Source organism: Protopterus annectens, chromosome 1.part1 (assembly GCF_019279795.1).
Source record: "Protopterus annectens isolate FY-2018-M chromosome 1.part1, PAN1.0, whole genome shotgun sequence".
Classification (NCBI taxonomy): Eukaryota; Metazoa; Chordata; order Ceratodontiformes; family Protopteridae; genus Protopterus; species Protopterus annectens.
In genome coordinates this window covers 1,232,437,345-1,232,463,913 of record NC_056726.1, presented here as the reverse complement: position 1 = coordinate 1,232,463,913, position 26,569 = coordinate 1,232,437,345, and the positions used below count along the sequence as shown (strand labels likewise).

The 26,569-nt window shown below is 42.1% G+C and overlaps 1 protein-coding gene across 2 annotated transcripts in view; it reads left to right on the top strand.

The window, feature by feature from the left end:
- LOC122809505 (putative zinc finger protein 66) overlaps positions 1–26,569 on the top strand; it is a 449,400-nt gene that overhangs the window by 218,730 nt on the left and 204,101 nt on the right. Inside the window, exon 1 of one of the 2 annotated variants that reach the window (XM_044081071.1) lies at positions 708–818. The exons of the other annotated variant lie outside the window; for it this stretch is intronic. Coding sequence (XP_043937006.1) covers positions 737–818 — 82 coding nt within the window. The 5' untranslated portion in view covers positions 708–736. Of the gene's footprint in view, positions 1–707; positions 819–26,569 lie in introns of those variants that run through there. 2 annotated transcript variants of the gene reach the window in all.

Sequence of the window (26,569 nt, the reverse complement as noted above, 5' to 3'; positions counted from 1 at the left end):
GATGTTTCTTGTTTTAAAAAAAGAGCAGCATGTATTTTAAGAAGTTGTTAGAAGAAGGAGGCCCCAGTGTATCTGTGGTCACACAAAGAGCAGCTGGCACTTATAATTGTGTTTTTATAAATATTGCTAGTATATAAATGAGGGACCAAATGTACTTTTTAGTCATTTTAATAAGTCTGTTGGTTCTAGTCAAAGGATGTAATGTAATATAATATTTGTGGTTTCTTCAGGTACTTGTTTAACGGAAATTGGCAGTATTTATATGCTGTAAAATGGGTGTTATAAAATGCTTTCTACAAACATTCCGTAGAATGCAGAGGCCTAAACTTTTTTGTTTGTTTTTTTTTTGGTGTGGAAGTAGTGGAATGTAACATGAGAGGAAGAGATAGGAACACTTGATTTGAAAGCTGTCATCAACATTAAATGTATACTTAAGTGGTTGAGGGAGTCTATGATTTGATTGTATATATATTTTATATGTGACTTGTTTTGTTTATACTTAAATGGTGTGTGCTATCCTAATTAATTGCTCTGAAGAAGCATTTGTTAAGGGCAATAAAGATGAAAGCACTAAAGTAGCTTGTTAGCTGGTCCAGTGTGGATTTATATTTTTAACATTGTACTTTACTGCAATGTCACTATTCCCTTTGGTTTGTAATTTGATTCATGTGAATGTGTTTGTATTTTTAATAAATGTGCAGGATATATAATCCCAGTTGAACAATTGCTATCATTAATGGAAAGAGATGAGGAGCTCACTGTCGTTGTGAAAGAAGACTGTGAACAAAAGGATAAGCAATTAGAGGACATCCCAAGCAGTAAGTGACAGTTTGAGGTCCATGTATAGTTTGCATGCATGTATGTATGCAGTTCCATTCATTTTTGTTGAACCTAAAAGATTCAAAAAGCATAGAAATATAACAGCAAAACTCAACTCTCAGGGAGGGGGGCATGATTAACTATCCCATTACTAGCATGCATTCTAATGTGTCTCAGTAATTGTGAGCATTGTCACAGTACCACATAAAAGACCACCTGGCCATCCAAATTGTTCATATATGAGAAGAAAATTGGTATAGTAATACTCAAATTTCAGTGATAGCAAGATGAAACAGCAGCCTTTGTCGATGTGAAGGGGTTTATTGGAGGAGTGGGAAAGAAGTGAAAAACTGTATTCTAGTAGGACCACAAGAGTCCCATCACTAGTGGTAATCGAGATTCATGGGCAAGGACCTGGGAGATGTCTCCACATGCAAAGAGAGTTTGGTTATCTTGGAGTTAATTATGTTAATATGTGAAGCCACGAAAAGGGTTTCAGCAAAGTGAAGGCCCATGTATCTCAGAGGGGGGACAAGTTGGATAGAGTGTTGCTGACAGGAGACAAAGATGTTAGCTGTAATGCAGAAGGATAATAAGTGTCAAATAAAGGAAGGTATGCGCTACTTTGGTATTTCCGAAATGTAACAATGATACACAGTGATGAGGCCAGTCATTTTTGTATCTGCTGCATATTTGGAGATTGAAAGTCTCACAACAGGATGCATGTTCTGCAGAATAAAAGCTGATCGTCAAATGCTCCCCCATCCATAGAATGAGTAAGTCACATGTGATCAGAAGTCATTCTGGTAGGTGACTGCAGTGTATTCCATAAGCATTTAAAGCTTATAGCAGTGACAATTTCAGGTCTGCATTTTTATGCAAGTATGCACCACACAGACATTACAAATATGTAGTTTGTTTAATATTATTTGCAGATGAAGTAGTAAAGGAGTTGTTGTTTTGCACAATCTCTTCATAGACTAGTATGAAATATTCTGCCGGAGCACACCAGAGCATGTAGCATTCAACAATCTGGATTCCGTTAACATGACTCTATAAAAATAGATAAGGAATCACAGGTTTTGCTTTAATACTGAGGAGTCTAAGTAACTAGAAAGCCATTATGTCAAGAAAATGTGATTAATCTGTGTAAAAGTATGCACACAGTTAATGTTTGTTGTAAGGTCATAGCTGAAGAGATCAAAAATGCCAATATTTACAAAGAGCTAGCATGTCTTATATAATGATCATCATCAAATCATCATTGTGGCATTCACAGAGAAACCTTCATAGGCAGCACTTTCAAGGATCATGTGCTGATCGGGTCTATATTATCTCACCAAAACAACAATACAGCAAATGCATTTTCAGCAACACGTAAATATCGATCCATCACTTCTGCAAACGGCCAGAACATCAATTTTTTTCCAAGGGAAAAAAATCATTAGTCCAACTACGAACAAAACACCATACCTAACATTACAAAGTGGGGGGCTTAGCCCTCCACACAACCCCGTAACTAAATATACCAACTCCAAGATAGCACTACAATGGGGGAAAGGGCAATTACACGGCGACGGCAAAGTGATTTTTTTTCCCTTGAAAAAAAATTGATGTTATGGCCGTCCCAGCTTCTTATGCATGAGTTGTGCCTGTAATAAACAACTTTACATAATTATTTTGCAGCACTAGTCTTAGCTGGATTCCGTGCAGCAATGCAGAGTGTGCAGTCATTATGATACTGTGTTATCTTCTATCACCCCATTTATCCTTAAGGTAACAATAGTCAAGCCAGAAGGCCCATATCAGCTGTTGTGCTGTCATAGAACTTTCTGTTGCACACAACTGATGCAGTTGTGGTTGATGCATCACATCCTTCTGAAGATGACACCTTGTAAATGAACAATGTGCTGTACCATAGCTATCCCATATCACAAATGAGAATCTGGGAACCAAGCTGAGAACTTTAAGCCTGTGTTAGTCTTATCTGTGTAGTGTGTTTCTGAAGGTTATGCAAAGATATGTCTTCTCATACCTGGAGAGTTATAAACTCCTCAGTGGTACTCAACATGGGTTCTACAAGTAGAATGACATGAACACTACTATAGGGTAACCAACCACATCTTCAAACAAAAAGGAAAGTAGGGAGGCACCAGAGCCATGTGTATGGACTTTCTAATTCCTCAGTAGGAGTGGGTCATGATAGGTCTGTAAACAAACTGTATGCTGGGATTTGCTAGTGCTTCTGCTTCAGTGATCGCAAGCTGTCTTTGTAGCAGGCAGAAGAGGGTTATGGTGCAGAGAGGGCATTTTATGTTGGTGTACTGCATTTGACACAATATTATATCATTGCTAGTTAAATCTAATAAACTTAGAAAACAAAAGAAAACTAATTAAAAATAATAGGATAGTACAACTGCAAAAGCTGTTCAGTATGTCACACTCTACAAGTGTTGTAATGTTTCACTTACATAAGCAATAATTATTTTTCTCTAAATTAGTTTAAAAAAAAACTAGAAAAACAATAATGTAGTTTGAGCAGTCTGTGTCCATAAGCCTTTCTCACTAGGAGACAGAGTTCCACTTTGGGGTCTTAGAGGATTTTTCCTCTTCAGATTTGTTTACAGTAATTGGTACATAGTACATGGATCTGTTTTGCTTAGTTCTTTTGAACTTACAGCTGGAATTAAGACCAGGTGGAATTTGTTTTTTCCACTCTCATGGCATGGATTGCAGACAATCAGCTGATCATGAATCTTCCAAAACAAAGTTCAAGGTTCTTGTCAACAAAATTAACTTTGGAAAAGCTAAGGTAGTTTAAGAGATGTTGCAGTGCCATCCAGTTCCAAACATGCTCAGCATTCAAGCCTGCTAATGATTGCTGATATGGCCCCCACCCATCTTTCCCAACAGCATTACCTTGATGTATTTCCCTCTGCTGTGGTTACTGTACACTTGGCCAAGTGCAGGGAGGAAGTTTAAAGTTACTGATTTCTGTTCTCTAGTTTAGAACTCCTCCATGGCTTTTTTCCTTCGGAAATCACTGACATTTTTTTTGCTTGTGCACTGGCAGAGGTGCATATCCAGGATGTGTTTTTCTTTTTCCCTGCAAATGTGTGACTGTGGATTTGGCGTACATAAATAATTGGGTGTGGGGGAAAGCCTCATCTGCAGGTGCAGAAAACATGTCATTGTTGGTGCCTCAGGCTGAGGCCTGAACCATTTTTTTTCATCTGGTTGAAGTTTCAAAAAGTTTTGTGTAGATAAAACTTAAAGAAAGACTCTAATAGTGAAGCCATCGATATCACTACTACTGCTGTATAGCTTTCAAACGGCTAAACTCTTCTATTGTCAGACTTGTGCTACCTTATTTATAAATTTGCATGAAATGCGGACTGCTTTACCCTAAGCCTACCATAGATACAGCCAGTGTAATGTAATATTGTGGCACAGTTTTGTGTGGTTATCTGTTTCAAGACAGTATGTTCCATCCTTTTGCATTGTACAAGACAAACCTGAAAATGTTGAGTGAAATACTGAGTGCTGCAGTCCACTGCTATAATAAACAGTATTGTCATTACTTACATTCAGATTTGCCAAAACTTAAGGGCATTTTTTCAGGGAAAAAAAAACAGTATCTGGGCTAGATTCCTATATCTGCCCTCCTATTTTCTGATGACCTCCTTTATAATCTCCTTACATTCTTTTTTAACCCCTTGCTGCTGACGTGACACCACTTCACCCCATTTGTTATGGCATTTAATGATTACACATCCTCACTTTCTCACTTCTTTTCCTGCTTTTTTCTCTCTACCTAGTCTAGTCTTCACATGTGTTATGCTGTACAATGGCTTTTATTCATGGAACTTCGAATATGCAAACACAATTGTTAAAAGCTCTTTCTCGATCTGGGCGTACTGCATCTCAGTTTGGGTAAGTGTTCTTGATGCATAGGCAACAGGTTGATCTTCTTGTAGAATGACTGCACCAAGACCAAATTTTGAAGCATCACAGGAAAATGTAACTGGTTTGTGAACATCATAGTGTCTGAGTGTTGGTGGACTAGGAATTCTCTGTTCCAGGACCTCAAATGCTCTTTGGTGTTGCTCTAACCAAGACCAGGATACATCTTTACGTGTCAGCTCTCTGAGTGGTGCTGAAAGTTGGTTCAAGTCTGGAATGAACTTGCTGAGGTAGTTGCCCGTGCCAAGAAAACATTGCAGGCCTTGAACATTTTCTGGAGCTGGCATTTCAAGAATGGCTGTTTGTTTTGAAGGGTCTGGCTATAGGGCTGTACTTCTGAATAAATGACCAACATAAGGAACTTCTTGCAACCTGAATTTACATTTGTGTGGATTGAGCTTAACATTCACTTGACATGCTGTTTCTAGAACTTTTCTGAGGTTTCTGTCATGTTCTGCTTCATCACAACCTCATACTAGTTTGTTGTCTACTATGATAGCACAAGGATACCCAGAAAAAAATGTTCTCAATTGCACATTGAAAGACTTCATTAGCAGAATTTATCTGAAATGGCATTCTCAAAAATCTATTCCTGCCAAACGGAGTCCTGAAAGTAGTGAGCATTGAGGATTTTTGGTCAAGCTGAATTTGCCAAAATTAGCTCTTTGCATCTAAGACAGAAAAAATTGTGGCATTTGGCATCAAGACTGCGACTTCTTCGACTCTGCATATTGGATGATGAGGTCTTTTTAGTGCTTTGTTCAAATCTCGTGGATCAATACATATTCTGATGTCATCTGAGCTTTTCTTATGAGCTACCACCATGGAAGATACCCATTCAGTTGGAGTTTCCACTGGACAAATCACACCATGTCATACCATTTTATATAACTTGTCTTTGTCCTGCATAGCTGTTGGAACTTTAAATGCTGGCCTGATAACTTGTCTGACCTCTGGGTCTAACTTCATGGAGTACTCAACTGGAAGTTTGCCTAGTTTGTCTTGGAAAACATCAGCATGGATAGAAAATATGTGCTGGGCAAAATTAGATTAGTGGTCTTTTAAGCTAACTTGGTGGACTGCCTTATTAAATAAAAGCAGTCCCATTTTCAAACTGTCTCTAAGCCCTAATAATGACTGAACGTACCTCTTGACCACAAAAAATAATAAGTCATAACTTCTTCCAGCAGAGTAACATGAAAACACAACTGAGCCTTTAGTTTGAATTTCTTCACCTCCATAAGCAACAAGTTTCACACACCTTGCCAAATCAAGCCTTTCACTTTTACACACTCTGGCAAATGTTTCTGCCAACATAACATTGCACTTGGAGCCTGTATCAGCTTTGAGCTCTGCAGGTTTACCATTTATCCGAACAGTACAAAATACTTCATTCTTGGCTCTTAAATCTACTGCACTGATGTTTTGATGAAGCACTGAAACACTATCAACATAATGAGTAGAGTTGCCATTGTCTGACTGATCGACTCCTTTCTTAAAAAGTTCCCTTTTCATTAAAGAATGTAGGCCTTTTGATTTACTAAATCTTTTGAAATGATTCCATTTATTGCAGTTGTGGCATTGATGACCAAAAGCTAAACGGGTTCCTATTAGAACGACGAAAATGCATTTTGTCAAATGCGTTTTCGTCAACACATATAGAGCAAACAGGCAAAATAGCGAAGCAGCTGTTCAGCAAATTCTTTCCCTGGGAAAGAAGTCGCTTGACCGCTTCGTTGCTTTGCCGTGTTCTGCAGTGTAGTGTGGTCTCTTGTCCAGTATAGCTCCCGAGCGTGAATGTGCAACAGTTACTGACCTTAGGGTTAGGGTGCGAGTTAACGTAAGTGCATATGTATGAAAGTGTTTACTGTTTTTTATTTTGTTTTAGATGTATGGTCGAGTTACATGTGTATGTTTTTGCAGCTGTTTACTTATGTTTTGGGGGGGTAGAATTAGGGTTAAGGTAAGTGTGTATGTGTTTGGAACTGTTTATGTAAATGTGCGAGAGTTACTGACCTTAGGGTTAGGGTGCGGGTTAAGGTAAGTGCATATGTTTTAAAATGTTTACTGTTTTTTTTTTTCGTTAGATATATGGTTGGGTTACGTGTATATGTGTATTTAGTTGTTTACTTTTTTGGGGGGGTGTATAATTAGGGTTAGGGTATGTTTGTATGTGTTTGGAAGTGTTTAATGTTTTTTTTTTGGGGGGGGGGGTTGGAACAGCGATTTCTTTCCCTAGGAAAGAAATCGTTGTTCTATGGTTTCAACATTTTCAGCTTTCACTGAAAAATGTGTTGATGAAACATTGTTCGCTGTTTTCAGCATTCAGTGTTTCAATATAGACCCAAACTAAACATTTTTCCCTTTTAGATTCATGACTTCTACCACAATTATGACAGTTGGCAATGAAACTAGGTTGGGGCCCATGCTTTGTATTTTCTGACTCACTCTTGTGCTTCACTGAGACTGTGCAGCTTCTGGAATGTGCTAGAAAGATCTGGGGTGTACCAGTAGGTGCTGCAGGGTTTACAGCTGCCATGTGCTTTGGCCTGTTTCGTTTAACCACGTGCTGCATGCTGTCAACATGAGCTTTATCTCTGTCTCTTCTATAGCTGTTCTCACTTGTAAGCATATTAATTTGCCTTTCTGTGAGCTTGTATATCCGACAAATCTCAATGGCCTTATTCAAAGCTAAATCACTGTCATGAAGCAACATCTTTCACTCACAGCATCATCTTTTTTACCACACACAAGTCTGTCCTTTATTAACTCATCCCTTAATTCACCAAATCTGCACATTTTAGCTTTGTTTCTTAGGTCAGTTATATGTGCTGCAAACGTTTCACCAGGCTTTTGATCTCTTGTGTAAAATAAGTGCCTTTCCATTGTAACATTTGTCTGGGGGTTACACATTTCTATAAATGTATGTTTTAAGTACTCAGGATCCTCCCTTGACTCAACCTGTATAACTATAACACAGTTTTACCCTCTCCAGCATAGATAGCAGGTGCATATGCAAATCAGTGCTCCCTTTCAATGGCTTCTGACCCAGCTAAATTAAGTAGCATAAATGCCTTTGTAAAGTCATCTTTATCAGAAAATGCAACCTGTATGAAAATGTCGTACTCTCATACATTCTACAGTTCTCACCAATATTACTGTCAATCTCAAGTGCACTGGGTTTTTGAAATCCATCTGCCATGCCCACAAAGTATACACAAACACAATGAAAGTCTGGCCCTTGTAATAATGTATGAACAAACTGTTCTGTGAGCTTGTAGTAACATTCAAATGTACAATAAGCTCTTCAAAATACTGTACTTTGTGAAATACGCACCATAATGGCTGAATTCTGTAAAATAGCTTTACTGTAACACTGCACAAACATGGAACACTTCTGATAACTTGAATATGTTTGCTTAATACGAAAATACATGTTCTTTGCAAAATGCGGTCATTTCCTTTTATTTTATTTGTTTTATGCAATTCAGACTTTATTTCAAACATTTTCCAAAGTTATTTGAATACTTTTATCAATATCATATATATTGGCTTATGCAAATATCATTTAGAACATTCTGTATGTCCCCTTTTCATATTATATGAAAAAGAAATAGTGCCGAGCCAGATTTAATACCTGAAATTTGTTTCTTACCTGTTTTGCAAAGTTTACACATTTTAGGGATGATTCCACCAGCATCTGGACAAGTGCCATTAATCATTTTAGCCATGCCACCTCAATCTTCTCACCCCTTGGATATGCCATCCCTGACTTCAGGCCCTTTAGACATGCTTCTTCTGACACCATGTCCTTTTAATCATCCCACTTCTGACACCATGTCGCTCGTTCTTCTCTAACACAAATAATAATAAGGCTTGGGGGTTCTTTCAGATGCTTTAATATGTAGAAACACATCAGGATGGATAGCTGCATCATTAAATATGAACAAACTAGTTAACAGACAGAACTTACATGCATACATGTTCACATCTCAACAGCTAACTACAAAATGGCAGTCAGACTTGCACGTGCTAAATATTAATACTCTAGTGCAAACCCTTGGATAGCTTCTTAAAGCTGTGTACACACTCATTAATCTACGGTATCCTTGACTCTATGATTGCAAAATGTTTACTTAGCAACTAAATGGCCTTTTGGAAAGTTATCCCAATGAAACAATGGTACGTATTGCATGCAAACCAGATGTGGGAATTATGGGAATGTTCTGCATGGTACAGCAGAATCTTGTATATAATGCCCTAAATATTGCACACTCCTGGCAGCTGACGGAATGGAATTCCCAAAATACTGGAAGCCATGTGAAGGAGCTGGAACCTTGTCTGCATCATAATTTGACTGCAGTGTGGGTGTGGTCATTGTCCCCCAGGATGTCAGGGAAACAGACTTTTTTTCAACCAACACACATGAAACTCCTAAAGTGTCTCCTTGTTGAATGCTGTAAAGTCCACTTGGCAAGGATGGTTAGTTCTACACAAACCTTTATGTCCACTAGGATAGGCATTCCATATATACCCCTTGATTCCACATGTGGGTATCACATGTCTACTAATTCCTGCATAGTTTCTCTTTACACACAGTAGCAGTTGAAAATGTCCTGGTCATGGAGGTTTTGATATTCAGATGCTGGTAGACCTGTCCAAGTCATGAAGGGTGATGATGTACAGCATTATGAACCCTGGCTCCAAAAGTGATAACTAACATATGTTGCTCTGCTAATGCTGATCCTAGCATCATAACATGAATGTACACTGGAAAATCCAATGATCAGAATAGATCATCACAGTGGCTATTTGCACACTACATTTATGAATCACTGTACCATGTTTGATTTTCTCACGTGTGTAATTGATCACTGTCATTAGCATGTTGAATACTCCTTTAGATTTCATTATGAAATTGACTGTATACCATGCATACCATGTGTATAACATGCGTACCATGTGCATACCTCGCATACCACGTGCATACCACGCATTCTATGTTATATCTACATTAGTGAACTCATGCTATGTGTGTCTCTGAATCACACCTGCTCTGTACCTCACCGTTCACCATGCCACTTCACGTTTATGAATATTCCTTTTGTATCTCTCAATGTTTTACCAATATAACAGCTTTCCTTTATTTACATATCTATGTTTACCTTAGACAAAATTTAGATTTGCCCTCAGATTATTTGAAAAGTAAGTCTTGTTAATTCAGGGAGTTTGTTTAATTATAGCAGCAAATGGGTTTAAAACTATGATCGGATAGTTGCTCCATTTAATGCCACTGATTTAACTACTTTGTCCATTACGTGATCCAGAATGTACTTACATATAGCCAGTGCCAATATGTGATATACCTCAGTGTACAAAATTGTTGGAATTCATGCCATTTTAATAAAGTTTGTAGTTGTGGTGTTTTTTTAGATAGAATGTGTTGGAAAAAAGTATTAGTATATTATATATGCTTCAGTACTTTTTATAGCTGTATATACCTGCTTAAAGTTGTATCCCTGTAGTCTGGTGCCTTAATCTGTGGTGGGATGGCAGCAATGGCAGTGCTGTAAATTCTGCTACGGTATTTGTACTTCAGTACTTTTTATAGCTGTATATACTTCTTTAAAGGTGCATTACACTGCTTTTCTGTTTATCCTGCTAGTGTTTTTTTTTTCCATTTGAATACTTTTCTCCAACCCTCCCACCCTTTTCTTGTGGTTTTAAAAGGCCATGTGTCTGGCTCCTGCCCCTTATGGTAATATGACTTTCAAAGTCCCTCCTTCCTCTCTTTCATTGATGTTGTCTGTTGTGGAACTTATTTAAATACTTTCCCACTGATTTCCATATATCCATAACACTAAGTGCCCACCCAGCAAACAAGTATTACACTTGAGTAAACTCCCCATACTAAAAATTGTCTGCTGCTCATTTTCACAAAACTCCCATCTGCTTGGCACCCTAGCCACACTCTGAGGGGGTCCTGAGTTAATCCTGCTCCATCCTTGGCAGACAAGAGATTTATTTAATTGGTAATTGTCTCATGTTCACAGATAAATGTTTAATCCATAAAAAATAAACACAGTGTGCGAGAGATGTACATACACAATTTTAATGGAGGCAAAAATCTTTCATACAAACAAGGTTGTCAAGAGCACACTCACTACATCCACCACTCATTCTCTTCACTACACAGATAGACCAACCTATGCTGAGGCACTAAAAGGCAATCTACCCAAATCTCAAAGACCTCCTAAACTTATAAATGGTCACACCTACCCTCAGCAAGCTCTAAAGCACTCACCAAAAAGCAACAAGCACCACACAAACTCCTACATACAGTGGATTTGCGGGAGCAATTGCCTTAAGGCAAGCCAACACATTATGAAGGACTGTTGTCATAGGGGACTCCATTGTATGACGCACAAATGGCCCCTCACCAGACTAAACAAGGAGAAGATAACAGGTAGTTGCTTATCTGGAGCCAGGATCCACCAAGTTACATGTGCACTCATGTCACTATACCACAGATACCAGTATGATTCCATCGTAGTCCATGGGGGCATTATTGACCTGAGATGTACTTCCCTGTACTTTATGAAGGTAGACATCGTTGAGCTCGCTCTGAATATGTGTCTCAGGTAGGTATGTGCCTTGCACATTGAGCAGCATTTTATCTTCACCAAAGATGATGCCACAGTATGAACAAAAGATTATTGACGTCAGTAATTGGCTTAGTTTCTGGTGTCTTTACAGGGGGGATTCATTATTTGTCAGCATGGGAAGACATGGTTAACAGACCATATTGCTTTGCATAAGGTGGCTACACCTGTCTTCCCCAGGCTTATGAATATTGTTTAAAACTTTATCTTCCCCTTGGAGCCTTTTTAGACAATGCCAAATTGACAAACCTACCAGCATAGCACATCAAACCCAAAAAAACATAAAGGTGTTAGTGCTAAACAAGAAACTCCACACGCTACAAGTTGTTCTCACCCTGGCAAATATAGATATCTGTGTTGTTACAAAGATATGGTTTAAATCCAATAAAAAATATTGTGACAGTGCAAGTCTTAAGTACCCTCCACACATTTAAATCGTTAGCTGCACAGACAGGGACAAAAGCTGGAGGAGTCTCAATTGATATTAGCAACAAGCATAACTGTATGTTGGAATTTATCCTCTTGCAGATCACCTTAGACAGAGTCCCATACCAAATCCTAGCTAGCTATAGGTCACCTTCTATGTCTTCAGAATCCAACAATTCGTACCTATACCTACTGGAGACACTCACTATTAAACCAAATACCCTGATCATGGGTGACTTTAACTACCCCAGTATAGACTGGGAAATGAACACTGCCTCATACTCACAGGCACAACAATTTCTGGACTTTATTAACACAAATACCCTTGACCAGATCCACCAGAGTTTCAAAAATACCAGACCTGATACCTGCCAATATGGGAGAGTGCTGTCCTCCCCCTTCAGCATTGGATTCACTTTGGAATCTCGAAATACTGAAATGTCGAATTTCAGTATCTCGAGACCAAAGTGTCGAATCTGCAGATGTGCGAAACTGCAGAATATCGAACCCGGAAATGTCGAACCTGTGGTACTGACGCAGGGTTAGGTGAGTGTGTTCTTTTTTAAGGGTTTTGGTGAGGGCTTATGAATGTGTCGGCGGGAATTAGGTGGGGGTTAGGGTATGTAGGTGAGAGTGTGAGTTTGTCAGTGTTGAGAGTGGTGGTGTTTGTATCTGTGTGATGTGTATTTGTGCGAGGGGGGGTGTGGAATGTATGTTGGTGGGTTTTGTGTGTGTTGGTGTTTAGTGTGACCTCAGAGTTAGTATATATAAGTAGGGGGGGTGGGGGGCACAGGGGGGCTTGCCCCCTGCATATAGTCAGGGTTGGTTTGTGTGTTTGGATGTGTGCATGTGTGTTGTATTTCTTTTTTGAAAGTTTCAGAAGGTATTTGTATGTGTTGTGTTATGTGTTCAAGATTTTGTGTTTCTCGGTTTTGTGATTTTGGTAATATGGATTTTCGGCTTCATGGTACTGAGATACTGAAATTCGATATTTCAGTATTTCAAGATTATGAAGTGAATCCCCAGTATCATGTGCTCACTGTTGAGGTCGGACCAAAAAGTTGTCTCGTTCAGAATAAAAATCAGCTCGGTAACCCCAGCTAACCCTGTCACAGGAACTATTCCAGATCAAGCTACACCCTATTAAGCAATGGTTTATCACAAGTCAGTGTCCCTCCCATTCCAGAGTTCATAACAACCTGTGCCGAATTGTTCACAAAGACCCTGTGCAACCATGTAAATGGATGTATAGAAGCTGCTGTACCTACTAGAAGTAAGCTCAAAACAAACATTAAAAACAAACTACACTGGTGGAATCCTAACCTTACCAGGGTATATAACAAAAGGAAAAAAAGTCATGGCTAAAATCATGAAGAACAACTCCCATAATGATAGGTGCTGAACAGGAAACTGAGAGGACTAATTAAGTCCAACAAGGCCAATTACAAGGTCAAGATAGCCTCATAGACTGAAGACAACTACAAACCCTTCTTCAGCTATGTCTGAAACCTCAAAGGCTGTACACATCAGTGTGCTGAACTGGTGGGCAGTGATGCCACCTTCACTGAGCAGAGTGACATAGTGAATTTTATGGCTGACAGATTCAGGTCAAACTTTATCCCCACTCCAAGAAATGCCTACTGGTATAACCCCCAACTATTAACAGGAAGCCGATCCTGGCAGTGCTTGCTAAGGCCAAAAACACAGCTTCAGTAGACCCTGACAATATCCCAGAATGCCTCCTCCTAAATAGACCTATCAGGACCACTTGAGCACTTTTCCTTTATAGCCTCAAAAAAAGCTTTGTACAACAAGAATGGAGGACTGCAATGGTTATCCCGCTTCACAAGGGTAGACCATCAACCGACCTTGGAAAGTACACACCAGTCTGACTAGTGTAATATGCAAAGCCATGGAATGTGTTATAATAGAAATGATCAACAATGACATAGGCAACCTTCAGACACTGGACCCAATCCATTTTGGATTTGTCAAGGGAAGATCATGCGTACTAAACCTGGTGAACTTTTTTGAGAGGGTCACTAAGGGAATGGATGAGGAGAAAATGGTGCATACTGCCCACCTGGAGCTGGTTAAGTTGTTCAGTGCTATACCATACTCAGGTAGAGTTGACAAAATCACCAAACTGGGCAAACCCCCCTACATAACTTTCTGGATTGTCAGCTGGCTCACAGACAGGACCCAGGAAGTCGGGCTTGCTGATACCACCTCTACTAAGAGATCAGTTACCAGCGGGGTACCTTATAGTGAATTTTCTGGCTGATAAATTCATCTCAAACTTCATCCTCCACTCCATGAAATACCTATTAGCATACCCCCCCAACTATTAGGAAGCAGGTCCTGGTAGTGCTTGCTAAGGCCAAAAACACAGCCTCAGTGGGAGTTGTTCTTCCTGTTTTTAACCATTACTTTTTTCCTATTATACCTGCAAAATTTAGCATACTAGATAAAACTGGTAGTCGCAATTCTGTTTAATACTAAAAACCTATTTTCTGTATAATTATTTGTAGCCAAACCAGTTTGTTTGTATATAACTTGGAATACTTTGTAATTAAATTGTTATTCTTCTTGTATTTGTACAGTATTGCTTGCTGTACTTATGTTATTATTTCTTTTATTGTGCTATACTGCCTTTTCTGTGAAGCTTTTCTCTCTGTGGGCCTCTTCTGAAAATGGGCAATTAGCCCAGTCAGACTATCCTGGTAAACAAATGTTAAATAAATAAATAAATACTTCTCAGAGGTAAAGGCAAATGTCAAGGGTCTTTGGCTAACCAAGTTCGCAGATGACTGCAAATTGGGAGATGATATTGATTCTCCCCATGACACAAACATCTTACAAGAAGGCCTAACACAAACAAATGACTGGTGCCAAAGTAATGCCAATAAATGCATGATTGTATCTTTTGGTAAAACTGCCAACAAGGCTAGTTACTCCATCAATAAGACACCCCTAAGAGGTGACCCAGTAATCAGCAATCTGGGAACATATGCAGAAAGTAGTCTTGACTTTGACCAGCATGTGACCAATGCAAAAAGAAAATAATTCTGTAACCCAACTTATAAGTAAGGGCAAGGCATCCGGGTCCAAGGAAGTCATAGTACCACTTTATCTGGCTCGTATCGGACCCGTTATTGAATAGAATGCACCTGACCAAAAATATGCAACATCTGGAAGGCCCACAAAGGTTTGTTTTTTTTTACCAGGATAGTCCAGGGTATAAACACATTGTCCTATATGGATCACCTTAAAGCCCTGATGTCCTTCAAGGATGCATCTGCAGTCATCACATATGGGTTGTCCTGCCTCAGGCAGCCCTTCGGTCGGCCGGATTCCAAAGTCTGGGTCTGGCCTTGGCTGATGTCGCACTTTCCCCGACGTCAGAGCATGTGGGGTATAAAAGCATCAGCCGATGCCATTTTCCTCAGTCTTTCTTGCCGCGTGGTGCCCGAAGCAGAAGCAGTTCGCAAGTGCCGGTCGGCTAGCTCCTGTGATTCAGCTACTGAAGACTTCGAAAAAGCTAAGTACCCCGTTGGGGACTCTTTCTTGCCTCAGCCGATGTCAGATAAAGTTAATAATTGTTTAACTTGTGGGAAACAAATACCTCATAAAGATTTCCACTCTTACTGCCTCCCCTGCCTAGGCCCAGACCACGACGTCTCGGCCTGTTCAGCCTGTGCTTCCTTCAACCGACGAACTCTTAGACGTCGGTCGGAGTTTGCAGAGGAATTCTTTGGGGCTAGTTTTGCTTACAAGATGCCGTTGGAGACTCCGACTTCGCATTTAGTCAAGAAACGGAAGGACAAGGACCGACACACGTGGGCCACGGTTTCGGCTGAAAGTACGGTCAGGCCTACCGCGAGTGTCTCGGTCTCGGCTGAAACCAAGTCCTTGGTACTACCGATTACCGAAATCACACAACCGACTACCTTGGCCCCGGAGGCCCCGGCCGAGTCGGTTATTGAATTACCTTCTGAAACTGGTGTCCAGGAACCTTCCAACACCATTCCTTTAGACAAGTCTACTCCTGCACGTGGTGCAGCCAGACCTCCTGCATCCATGTCCATAAAGGCTTTCTCTAGGGCTAAAGCTGCTAAACTTACTAATGCTTTGCCTCCCAAGGTTACCTCTCAGAGACCTTCTACTGGCTCACAGATTCTTAGCTTAGCAGAGGATCTTATCTCCTTAATTAGAGGTTCTCAACCTCATCCTGACAGGGGCTCTCAACCACCTCCAGACAAAAGGCCTAGGGTTGAGCCCTCTGACCCCCCACTCCTCAGATGAATCCACTGATGGGTCTACTCTGTCAGACCACCAGGAGGAGGCTTATTCGGCCTACGAGGATTCTGATGCTGAAGAATCTATTCCCTCGGCCTCCCCTCCTGAAGAGTTTTCCTTTGGAGAGACATTACACTCTATGAGAGAACATTTTCAATGGCAGGGTCAGGAATTCTCTGATTCTAGAAAGAGATTAAGGACCTTTTTACATTTACCTCAGCATAGGCCTTTAGCTATACCTCCTGTTTTGAATGTTATTGATGATGTGTACTCTGATGCTAGTACAGCCCCTGACTCTCTCCCTCCAGCTCCTGCCAAACCTGATAGGTACTACAGGGTCCCGGACTCACATCTACACCTGTACAAGGCCCACTCTGCTGATCCAGGAACTATTTCCCAGGGCCCAAAAGGGGTTGCAGCTGCCACTGCTAGAAATCCTCTACCCTCTGAAAGGGAGTCCAGAGCTTTAGAGAGATGGGGTAAGAAAGTGTATACTTCTGCAACTCTTTCCATGAGGGCATTAAATTGTCAATTTCATATGATACAGTACCAAGAGTATTTGTTAGATGAATTGCATAAGAAACTGTCTTCTTCTGAACCCCTTGATCGCAAATCCCTTCAGGATCTGGTACATAACTCCCAGCAGGTTAGTAACCATTTCTTGCAGTGTGGTTATGATGCATTGGAAGCTTCATGTAGGTCAGCTATGACAGGTGCAGTCATACGTAGGCATGCCTGGCTGAAGGAACAATCTCTGCCAGACCATGTTAAAGCTAAGCATTTGGATGCTCCTATGGAAAAGCAAAAATTATTTGGTTCCATGGCTCAGAAGGTCTTAAAGAAATTTGAAGAAAAGGCAAAATCTGTGCAAACAGTCAAAGACTTTCTGCAAGTCCAACCACCGAGATTCAGCAGAAATTGGCCTACTAAGAATTGGTCCTTTCCGGACTCAGACAGATCTCAGAGAGGCAGGAATAGACGTGCCAGAGGTAGAGGGCAAGCTAGAGGCTCCTACAGAGGCCATCAATTGCAGCCTCCCAACCAGAGAGGTAGTGCAGGAACTACAACTGCTACACCAGGACAGACTCAATGACTTTGTTTTGACTCACGACCAGGGCTCAATTAGAAGCACCTTTGGGCGGAAAGCTTTCTTTATTCTCAAAAAATTGGCACAGCATTACAAGGGACACATGGACACTGCAAATAATAGACAAAGGATACAGGTTCCATTTCCACACATTGCCAAAAAGAAAAGGCATGCCAGACCTGCCACCAAATCAGAGGGCAGAGGCTTTGAAACAAATTTCCAACTTAATACGAATGAAAGCTATAGAAAAGGTACCTCTTTCAGAACAAGGCCAAGGATTTTACTCCAGATTATTCCTTGTTCTAAGAAAAGAAAATCAATGGAGGCCTATTCTCGACTTGTCCGCACTGAATACTTACCTCATTGTGCCAAAATTCAAAATGCTGACTCTACAGCAACTCCTTCCCATGCTGGGCAAGGGGTCTTGGCTGGTGACTCTAGACCTCAAGGAGGCATACCTGCATGTCCCTATCAGACAAAGTTGCAGAAGACACCTCAGATTTCTTGCAGGGTCAGAGCAATATCAATTCTCAGCATTGCCCTTTGGCTTATCTACTGCGCCCAGAGTATTCACGAAATGCCTGGCATCAGTAATTGCACACTGCAGACTTCAGGGGATTCAAATTTACCCATATCTGGACGACTGCCTTATACAAGCGGACAGCAAGCAAACTTTGTTAAAGGACTTGGATTATGCCATCCACCTACTGCAGGCCTTGAGATATACAGTCAACATCCACAAATCAAGACTTGTTCCATCCCAAAGAATAACTTTTCTGGGTACGGATCTAGACACAACCACCCAAATGGCCTTTCTCACAGAAGAAAAACAAAAACAACTACCGGATTACTTCAAGAATCTGACAAGACAAACTCAGCTGACTGCAAGGAAAATCCTGCAGGCCCTGGGTTACTTGGCATCTTGCATTCTTCTGATCCCACAAGCAAGGCTGCATATGAGAAAATTACAATGGTATCTAAGGAGTTTATGGACTCAGCACAGTCACAGCTTAGAAAACTTGATCCCACTCATTCCATGTCTTCAAAAGGAATTTCTGTGGTGGGCTCAAGCCTGCCAGTCGAACAGTGGGTTGCCCTTCAACAAGCCCAGAGCCAACCAAACCATCACTACGGACACTTCAGACCAAGGCTGGGGAGCACACATGGAGGGCAGATGCATCCAAGGGCTATGGTCACAAAGAGAGCTGCGCATGCACATAAACCAAAAGGAAATGCTGGCAGTGATACAAGCAATCGAGGCCTTCAAACCTTTTCTTCATCAAGGCCACCTACTCATAAGGACAGACAACACCACAGTTATGTGGTACATAAACAAGCAAGGAGGCACCCATTCCTACCCTCTTTGCAGACTGGCAATGAATCTATGGGAACTTTCCTTGAAACTCAATATACAGCTGCAGTCCCAGTTCGTGCCAGGGAAAGACAATATACTGGCAGACAGCTTAAGCAGAAATATCATGGATGCACACGAATGGATGCTGCACCCAGACATCTTCTTACTCATAACACAATCATGGGGAAGGCCGGAAATAGATCTGTTCGCCTCCCCCCACAATCATCAACTGAAGAAATTCTGCTCAAGGACATACCACCCACAAGCATGGAAAGTGGACGCTCTCTCTTTCAGCTGGAAAGCTCTAACAGTGTATGCTTTTCCACCTCTCCCATTAATGACCAAGGTCTTACTGAAGATCAGGACAGAGCAGCCCAGAGTGATTCTGATAGCTCCAAACTGGCCAAGACAGCACTGGTACCCACTGTTAAAGAGCAGGTCACAGACGAAACCGTGGCCTCTCCCCCTACGGCCACTTCTACTGACGCAGCACAATTTCAAGACTCTGCATTCCAACCTGAAAACCTTGCAGCTAACTGCCTGGAAAATACCATGACTCCTCCTCAGGATAAGCTATCCCAGAGAGTGAAGGATATTGTTATGGAAGCTCGACGGCCTTCCACAAGGAAGGCATATTCAGCAAAATGGAAAAGATTTCACACTTGGAACACAACAAAGGGCCTAGATGTCACAGTGATGAACATGGCACATATACTGGAATATTTGGCAGAATTGTTTCACAACGGCCTGTCTTACTCTTCCATTAAGATACATGCCTCAGCAATTTCAGCAGAATACAATGTTAATCCACCTGTCTTCTCTCATCCTCTCCTGAGACAGTTTCTAAAAGGAATCAAAAATATCAGTCCTCCAAGGAAACCACCTCTGCCTACTTGGGACATTAACTTCGTGTTGGAAAAACTAACACTTCCTCCCTTTGAACCAGCAGCATCTGCAGATCTTCAGTTTCTATCTTGGAAAACTGCCTTCCTACTGGCCATAACCTCAGCAAGAAGAGTATCTGAGTTACAAGCTCTAATGGCAGTACAGCCATTCCTTATCTTTCATCAGGATAGAGTTTCATTGAGAACCAATCCTACATTTATGCCAAAGGTGTTATCCAGGGTATCTTTGAACCAAGCTATTCACCTGCCTACATTCTTCCCACAACCACAAAATAAAGGGGAGAAACTTCTGCACACCCTGGACATACACAGACAGTTGCGCTACTACTTGGACAGAACTAAAAGTTACAGAAAGACTGACCAGCTGTTTGTAGCATATGCTGCTGGGGCACAAGGAAAAGCAATTTCCAAACAGACAATTTCAAAATGGATAGGAAATTGCATTTTTTTTTGTTACTCCTTTCATGGAAAAACTGTGCCAGCTGACATTAGACCTCATCCCACGAGAGCCACAGCCACCACCACAGCCTTCCTTAGAGGGGTGGCTACCAAGGACATTTTAGAAGCTGCTACATGGAGCTCCGTGCATACATTTGCCAAGCATTACAATTTACCTTTATACTCCAGATCCAGAGCAGGCTTTGCTACGGCAGTCCTGCAGGGTATCTTAGCTACACCATCCTTTACTTAGTACCTCCACCCCCAGATTGGCTATGGTATTCTACCCATATGTGATGACTGCAGATGCATCCTTGAAGGACATAGTACAGTTTTGTACCTACCATAAATGTAGATGTCCGATAGGTATGCGTCTGCAGTCAGGTTTACCCTCCCTCCTTCCCCTCTGTGGTATACTTCTTGGGTTCTTGCCCCTATTATAGCTAGCTGGGGGGATCTATTATGGTGTATTTGTTTTTATAGGACTGTGCATGTTTGGATTTGTTTTTGCAATGCATAGCTCCAAATTTTAGCCTTCCTTAGAGGGCACCTGGCATCTGGGGCAAGAAAAACTGAGGAAAATGGCATCGGCTGATGCTTTTATACCCCAGACGCTCTGACGTCGGGGAAAGTGCGACATCAGCTGAGGCCAGACCCAGACTTTGGAATCCGGCCGACCGAAGGGCTACCTGAGGCAGGACAACCCATATGTGATGACTGCAGATGCATACCTATCGGACATCTACATTTATGGTAGGTACAAAACTGTACTTTTCTATTTTCTGCCTCCTCCAGGCTGCAGAGAGGCAGTCTATTTCTAGCATACAAGGCAACCTCAGATCAAGATCTGATGGACCTTTTGCACATCTACAAAATTAACTGCATTAGACAAACTAGATCCAAAGATTTTAGAATTTGCTTCTGTCATAAATATGACATGTTAGTGAGACAGATATGTGTCTCAGTGGATCCCCATGATATCCTTCAAGGATGCATCTGCAGTCCTAACAAATGGGTTGTCCTGGCCTCAGGCAGCCCTTCGGTCGGCCAGATTCCAAAGTCTGGGTCTGGCCTCGGCTGATGTCGCACTTCACCCGACGTCATAGCTGCAGTTCAGCGGGTATAAAGGCATCAGCCGACGCCATTTTCCTCAGTCTTTCTTGCCGCGTGGCGCCCGAAGGAGAAGCTGTTCGCAAGTGCCGGTCGGTCAGAACCAGAGATTGCTACTACCGAAGACTTCTAAAAAGCTAAGTACCCCGTTGGGGACTCTTTCTTGCCTCAGCCGATGTCAGAAAAAGTGAATAACTGTTTAACTTGTGGGAAATAAATACCTCATAAAGATTTCCACTCTTACTGCTTACCTTGTTTAGGCCCAGACCACGACGTAGCAGCCTGTCTAGCCTGTGCTTCTTTCAACCGACGGACACTTAGACGTCGGTCGGAATTTGCTGAGGAGTTTTTCGGCTCTGCTTTTGCTTACAACATGCCGTCGGAAACTCCGACTTCACAATTAGCTAAAAAGCGCAAGGAAAAGGACCGACACTCGCGGTCCGCAGTTTCGGCCGAAACCGAGGTTAAGTCAACCACGAGTGTCTCGGTTTTGGTTGAAACCGAGCCCTCGGTTCTTCCATCGGCCGAAAGCTTGCCTCCCACCGAGGCCTCATCCAGCATGGCTGAATCTGCTACTGAAATTCCACCTGCTCTTACCGGTTCACAGGATTTATCTGATACTATCCCTTTAGATATATCCACTCCTGCACGTGGAGCTGCTAGGCCCCCTGCATCCATGTCGATTAAGGCTTTTGCCAGGGCTAAAGCAGCAAAATCAACCAAGACTGTGCCTATTAAGACCCCCTCTCACAGGCCTAGCTCTAGTACTCAAATGCTTAGTCTAGCAGAAGATCTCATTTCTTTGATCAGGGGATCCCAACCTCACCCTGACAGGGCCTCTCACCCACCTCCAGAGAAGAGGCCTAGAGCAGAGCCCCCTGAGCAAGTTTCTTCAGAGTACTCTTCTGATGATACAGAAAATACAACCCTCCAGAAGGCCCTTATTCTCCTTATGAGGACTCTGATGCAGAAGACTCCATTCCTTCTGCCTCTCCGCCTGAGGAATTTTCTTTTGGGGAAACCTTGCATGCTATGAGGGAACAATTTCAATGGCAGGGCCAGGATTTTTCAGACTCTAGGAAAAGGCTTAGGACCTTTTTGCATTTGCCACAGCACAGGCCTTTAGCCATTCCTCCAGTACTTACTGTTGTGGATGATGCATTTAATGATGCTTGTACTGCCCCTGATTCATTTCCTCTGGCCCCTGCTAAGCCCGACAGGTACTACAGGGTTCCGGACACACATTATCATTTGTATAAGGCTCCTTTTGCAGATCCTGAAACTATTTCACAGGGACCCAAGGCTGTAGCAGCTACCTCTGCCAAAAACCCCCTCCCCTCTGAAAGGGAATCTAGGGCCTTAGAGAGATGGGGTAAAAAAGTTTATACTTCTGCTACTCTTTCGGCTAGGGCCTTAAACTGTCAATTCCACATGATTCAGTATCAGGAATTTATGTTAGACCAGTTAACTAAAAAACTTTCCTCGCCTGAACCATTAGACAAAAAGCCTCTTCAGGAAATGGTACATAACATACAGCAGGTCAGTAATCAATCCTTAAAATGCGGCTATGATGCACTGGAGGCTTCCTTTAGATCAGCTATGACTGGTACAGTGATCAGAAGGCATGCATGGTTAAAAGAGCAGTCCTTACCAGACCATGTACAATCAAAGCTCCTAGATGCTCCCATGGATAAGCATAATTTGTTTGGCTCACCTGCACAGCAGGTGCTGAAGAAGGTGGAAGAGAAAGCAAAATCTGTCCAGACAGTCAAGGATTTCTTACAGGTCCAGCCTCCAAGGTTTAGTAGGAACTGGCCTTCCAAGAATTGGTCCTTTCCTGACACCACCAGAGCACAGAGAGGCAGGAATAGGCGCCCAAGAGGCAGGGGTCAATCCAGAGGTGCCTACAGGGGACGTCAGTGGCAGCCTAACAACCAGCGAAGTACTGCCACAGATCCAGCCACTACCACTTCCACAGGACAATCACAGTGACTTGGCTCTGAGACCACCTACCAGGGAACAACTAGATGCACCCTTAGGCGGAAAGCTAGCCTTATTTTCAGTAAACTGGCATTACATCACAGGAGACAAATGGATTTTACAGACAATAGACAAAGGTTACAGGTTTCACTTCCATACTCTACCAAGGAAGAGAGGAACGCCAAACCTACCTCCAAATCAAAAGACAAAAGCTCTAGAACAAATAAACAACTTAATAAGGATGAGAGCTATAGAAAAGGTACCGTCTATGGAACAAGGGCAAGGATTTTACTCCAGACTTTTCCTGGTGCCAAGAAAAGAAAACCAATGGAGACCTATTCTAGACCTGTCCGCTCTGAACACATATCTCATTGTTCCAAAATTCAAGATGCTGACCCTACAGCAGCTTCTTCCCATGCTGGGCAAGGAGTCTTGGCTGGTAACTCTAGATCTCAAGGAGGCATACCTGCACGTCCCCATACGACCAAATTGCAGAAGATACCTCAGATTTCTTGCAGGATCAGAGCATTATCAATTCTCAGCATTGCCCTTTGGCTTATCTACTGCACCCAGAGTATTCACGAAATGCCTGGCATCAGTAATTGCTCATTGCAGGCTCCAGGGAATTCAAATTTACCCTTACCTGGACGACTGCCTGTTACAAGCGGACAACAAAACAAATTAGCAAAAGATTTGAAAAAGGTCATTCATCTGCTACAAGCCCTGGGATACACAGTCAATATAAAAAAGTCAAGGCTGATTCCATCCCAGAGGATAACTTTCTTGGGTGCAGAACTGGACACATCAAATCAAATGGCATCCCTCACAGCAGAAAAGCAGAAGCACCTTCCTCTCTATTTCATGGCATTAACAACGCAGAACCAGCTAACAGCAAGGAAAGTCCTGCAAGCCCTGGGTTACATGGCATCCTGCATAATATTGATTCCACATGCCAGACTACATATGAGGAAGTTGCAATGGTACCTAAGGAATTTATGGTCTCAGCACAAGCACAGCCTAGAAACCCAAATTCCAATTATTCCATGCCTGAAGCAAGAATTCCAATGGTGGGCTCAGGCCTGTCAATTGAACAAAGGACTGCCCTTCCACAGCCCTCAACCAAGCCAGACTATCACCACGGACGCCTCAGACCTCGGTTGGGGGGCTCACATGCTGGACAAGTGCATACAAGGCTTATGGACTCAAGACCAGCTGCACCTACACATAAATCAAAAGGAAATGCTGGCAGTAAAACTGGCAATTCAGACATTCAGACCGTTTCTTCAACAGGGTCAATTGCTGATAAGGACGGACAACACCACAGTTATGTGGTACATCAACAAACAGGGAGGCACACATTCATACCCTCTATGCCGGATGGCAATGGACCTCTGGAATGTGGCCCTGAGCTTCAACATTCAGCTCCAGGCAATATTTGTACCAGGAAAAGAAAATATACTAGCAGACATCCTAAGCAGAACTACCACGGATGCCCACGAATGGATGCTGCATCCAGACATCTTCAAATCCATTACAGGGAAATGGGGACTACCAGAAATAGACTTATTCGCATCCCCACACAACCACCAATTGAAAAAATTCTGCACAAGGACATACCACCCTCTGGCTTGGAAGGTGGACTCCCTATCTTTCAGTTGGGAAAACCTGACAGCATATGCATTCCCACCTCTTCCTTTGATGCACAAGGTGCTATTGAAGATCAAAGAAGACCGCCCAAGGATCATCCTGATAGCTCCAGACTGGCCGAGGCAGCATTGGTACCCATTACTGAGGAGTATGTCTCAGGAACAAATATGGCCTCTGCCCCTAGTTCCCTTACTGCTAACACAGAACAACTTAAAAATCCTGCATCCAAACTTGAAAACGTTGCAGCTAGCTGCCTGGAACATTGCATAAGACAAAATAACCCAGATTTATCTCATAGGGTTAAAGACATTATCTTGGAGGCTCGCAGACCCTCAACAAGGAAAACTTATTCAGCAAAATGGAAAAGATATCTCATTTGGAGTGCAGCTAAAGGAGAAGATGTGTCACTGGTAAACATGGCTAACATCCTGGAATACTTGGCAGAACTTTTCCACAATGGCCTGTCCTATTCTTCCATTAAGATTCATGCATCAGCTATTTCAGCAGAATACAACATGGACCCTCCAGTCTTCTCTCATCCTCTACTCAGGCAGTTTCTGAGAGGAATTAAAAATGTAAAGCCACCAAGGAAGCCACCATTACCCGCATGGGACTTGAACTTTGTGCTGGAAAAATTGACACTCCCTCCTTTTGAGCCAGCAGCAACAGCAGAATTACAGTACTTATCATGGAAAACTGCTTTCCTGCTTGCAATCACTTAAGCAAGAAGGGTTTATGAATTACAGGCATTAATGGCAGTACAGCCCTTCCTTATCTTCCATCAAGATAGAGTGTCCATGAGAACTAATCCTACTTTTATGCCAAAGGTGGTCTCCAGGGTATCTCTAAACCAAGCTATCCACCTACCTACATTCTTCCCCAACCCACAGAACAGGGGAGAAAGATTATTACATACCTTGGATGTACATAGGCAATTGCGCTACTACCTGGACAGAACCAAGAGCAATAGAAAAACTGACCAGCTACTGGTAGCATATGCAACAGGAATGGAAGGAAAAGCAATTTCAAAACAGACAATCTCAAAGTGGATTGGAAATTGCATTAGATTTTGTTACTCTTACCATGGAAAGACAACTCCAGAAAACATCAGACCTCACTCCACAAGGGCTACAGACACTACTACAGCTTTTTTACGAGGAGTGGCTACCAAAGACATTTTAGAGGCTGCTACTTGGAGCTCCGTGCATACATTTGCCAAGCATTATAATCTACCCTTATACTCCAGATCCCGAGCAGGTTTTGCCACTGCTGTTTTGCAAGGGATCTTAACTACACCATAATCTTATTATTACCTCCTCCCCCAGTTTGGCTATGGTATTCTACCCATTTGTTAGGACTGCAGATGCATCCTTGAAGGACATAGTACAGTTTTGTACCTACCATAAATGTAGATGTCCGAGAGGTATGCATCTGCAGTCAGGATTACCCACCCTCCTTCCCCTCTGTGGTACTCCTAGGGTATTTGCCCATCTTGTAGCTAGCTGGGGGAATCTATTATGATGTATTTGTTTGTATATATGTATATACTTGTTTATTTCTTTTTGCTCTCTATTGTTTGGAAACATTTGCATTTATTCAAATTTAGCCTTCCTAGAGGGCTCCTGGCATCTGGGGCAAGAAACACTGAGGAAAATGGCGTCGGCTGATGCCTTTATACCCGCTGAACTGCAGCTATGACGTCGGGTGAAGTGCGACATCAGCCGAGGCCAGACCCAGACTTTGGAATCTGGCCGACCAAAGGGCTGCCTGAGGCCAGGACAACCCATTTGTTAGGACTGCAGATGCATACCTCTCGGACATCTACATTTATGGTAGGTACAAAACTGTACTTTCTGGAACAGGCTCTTCTTCCATGTGA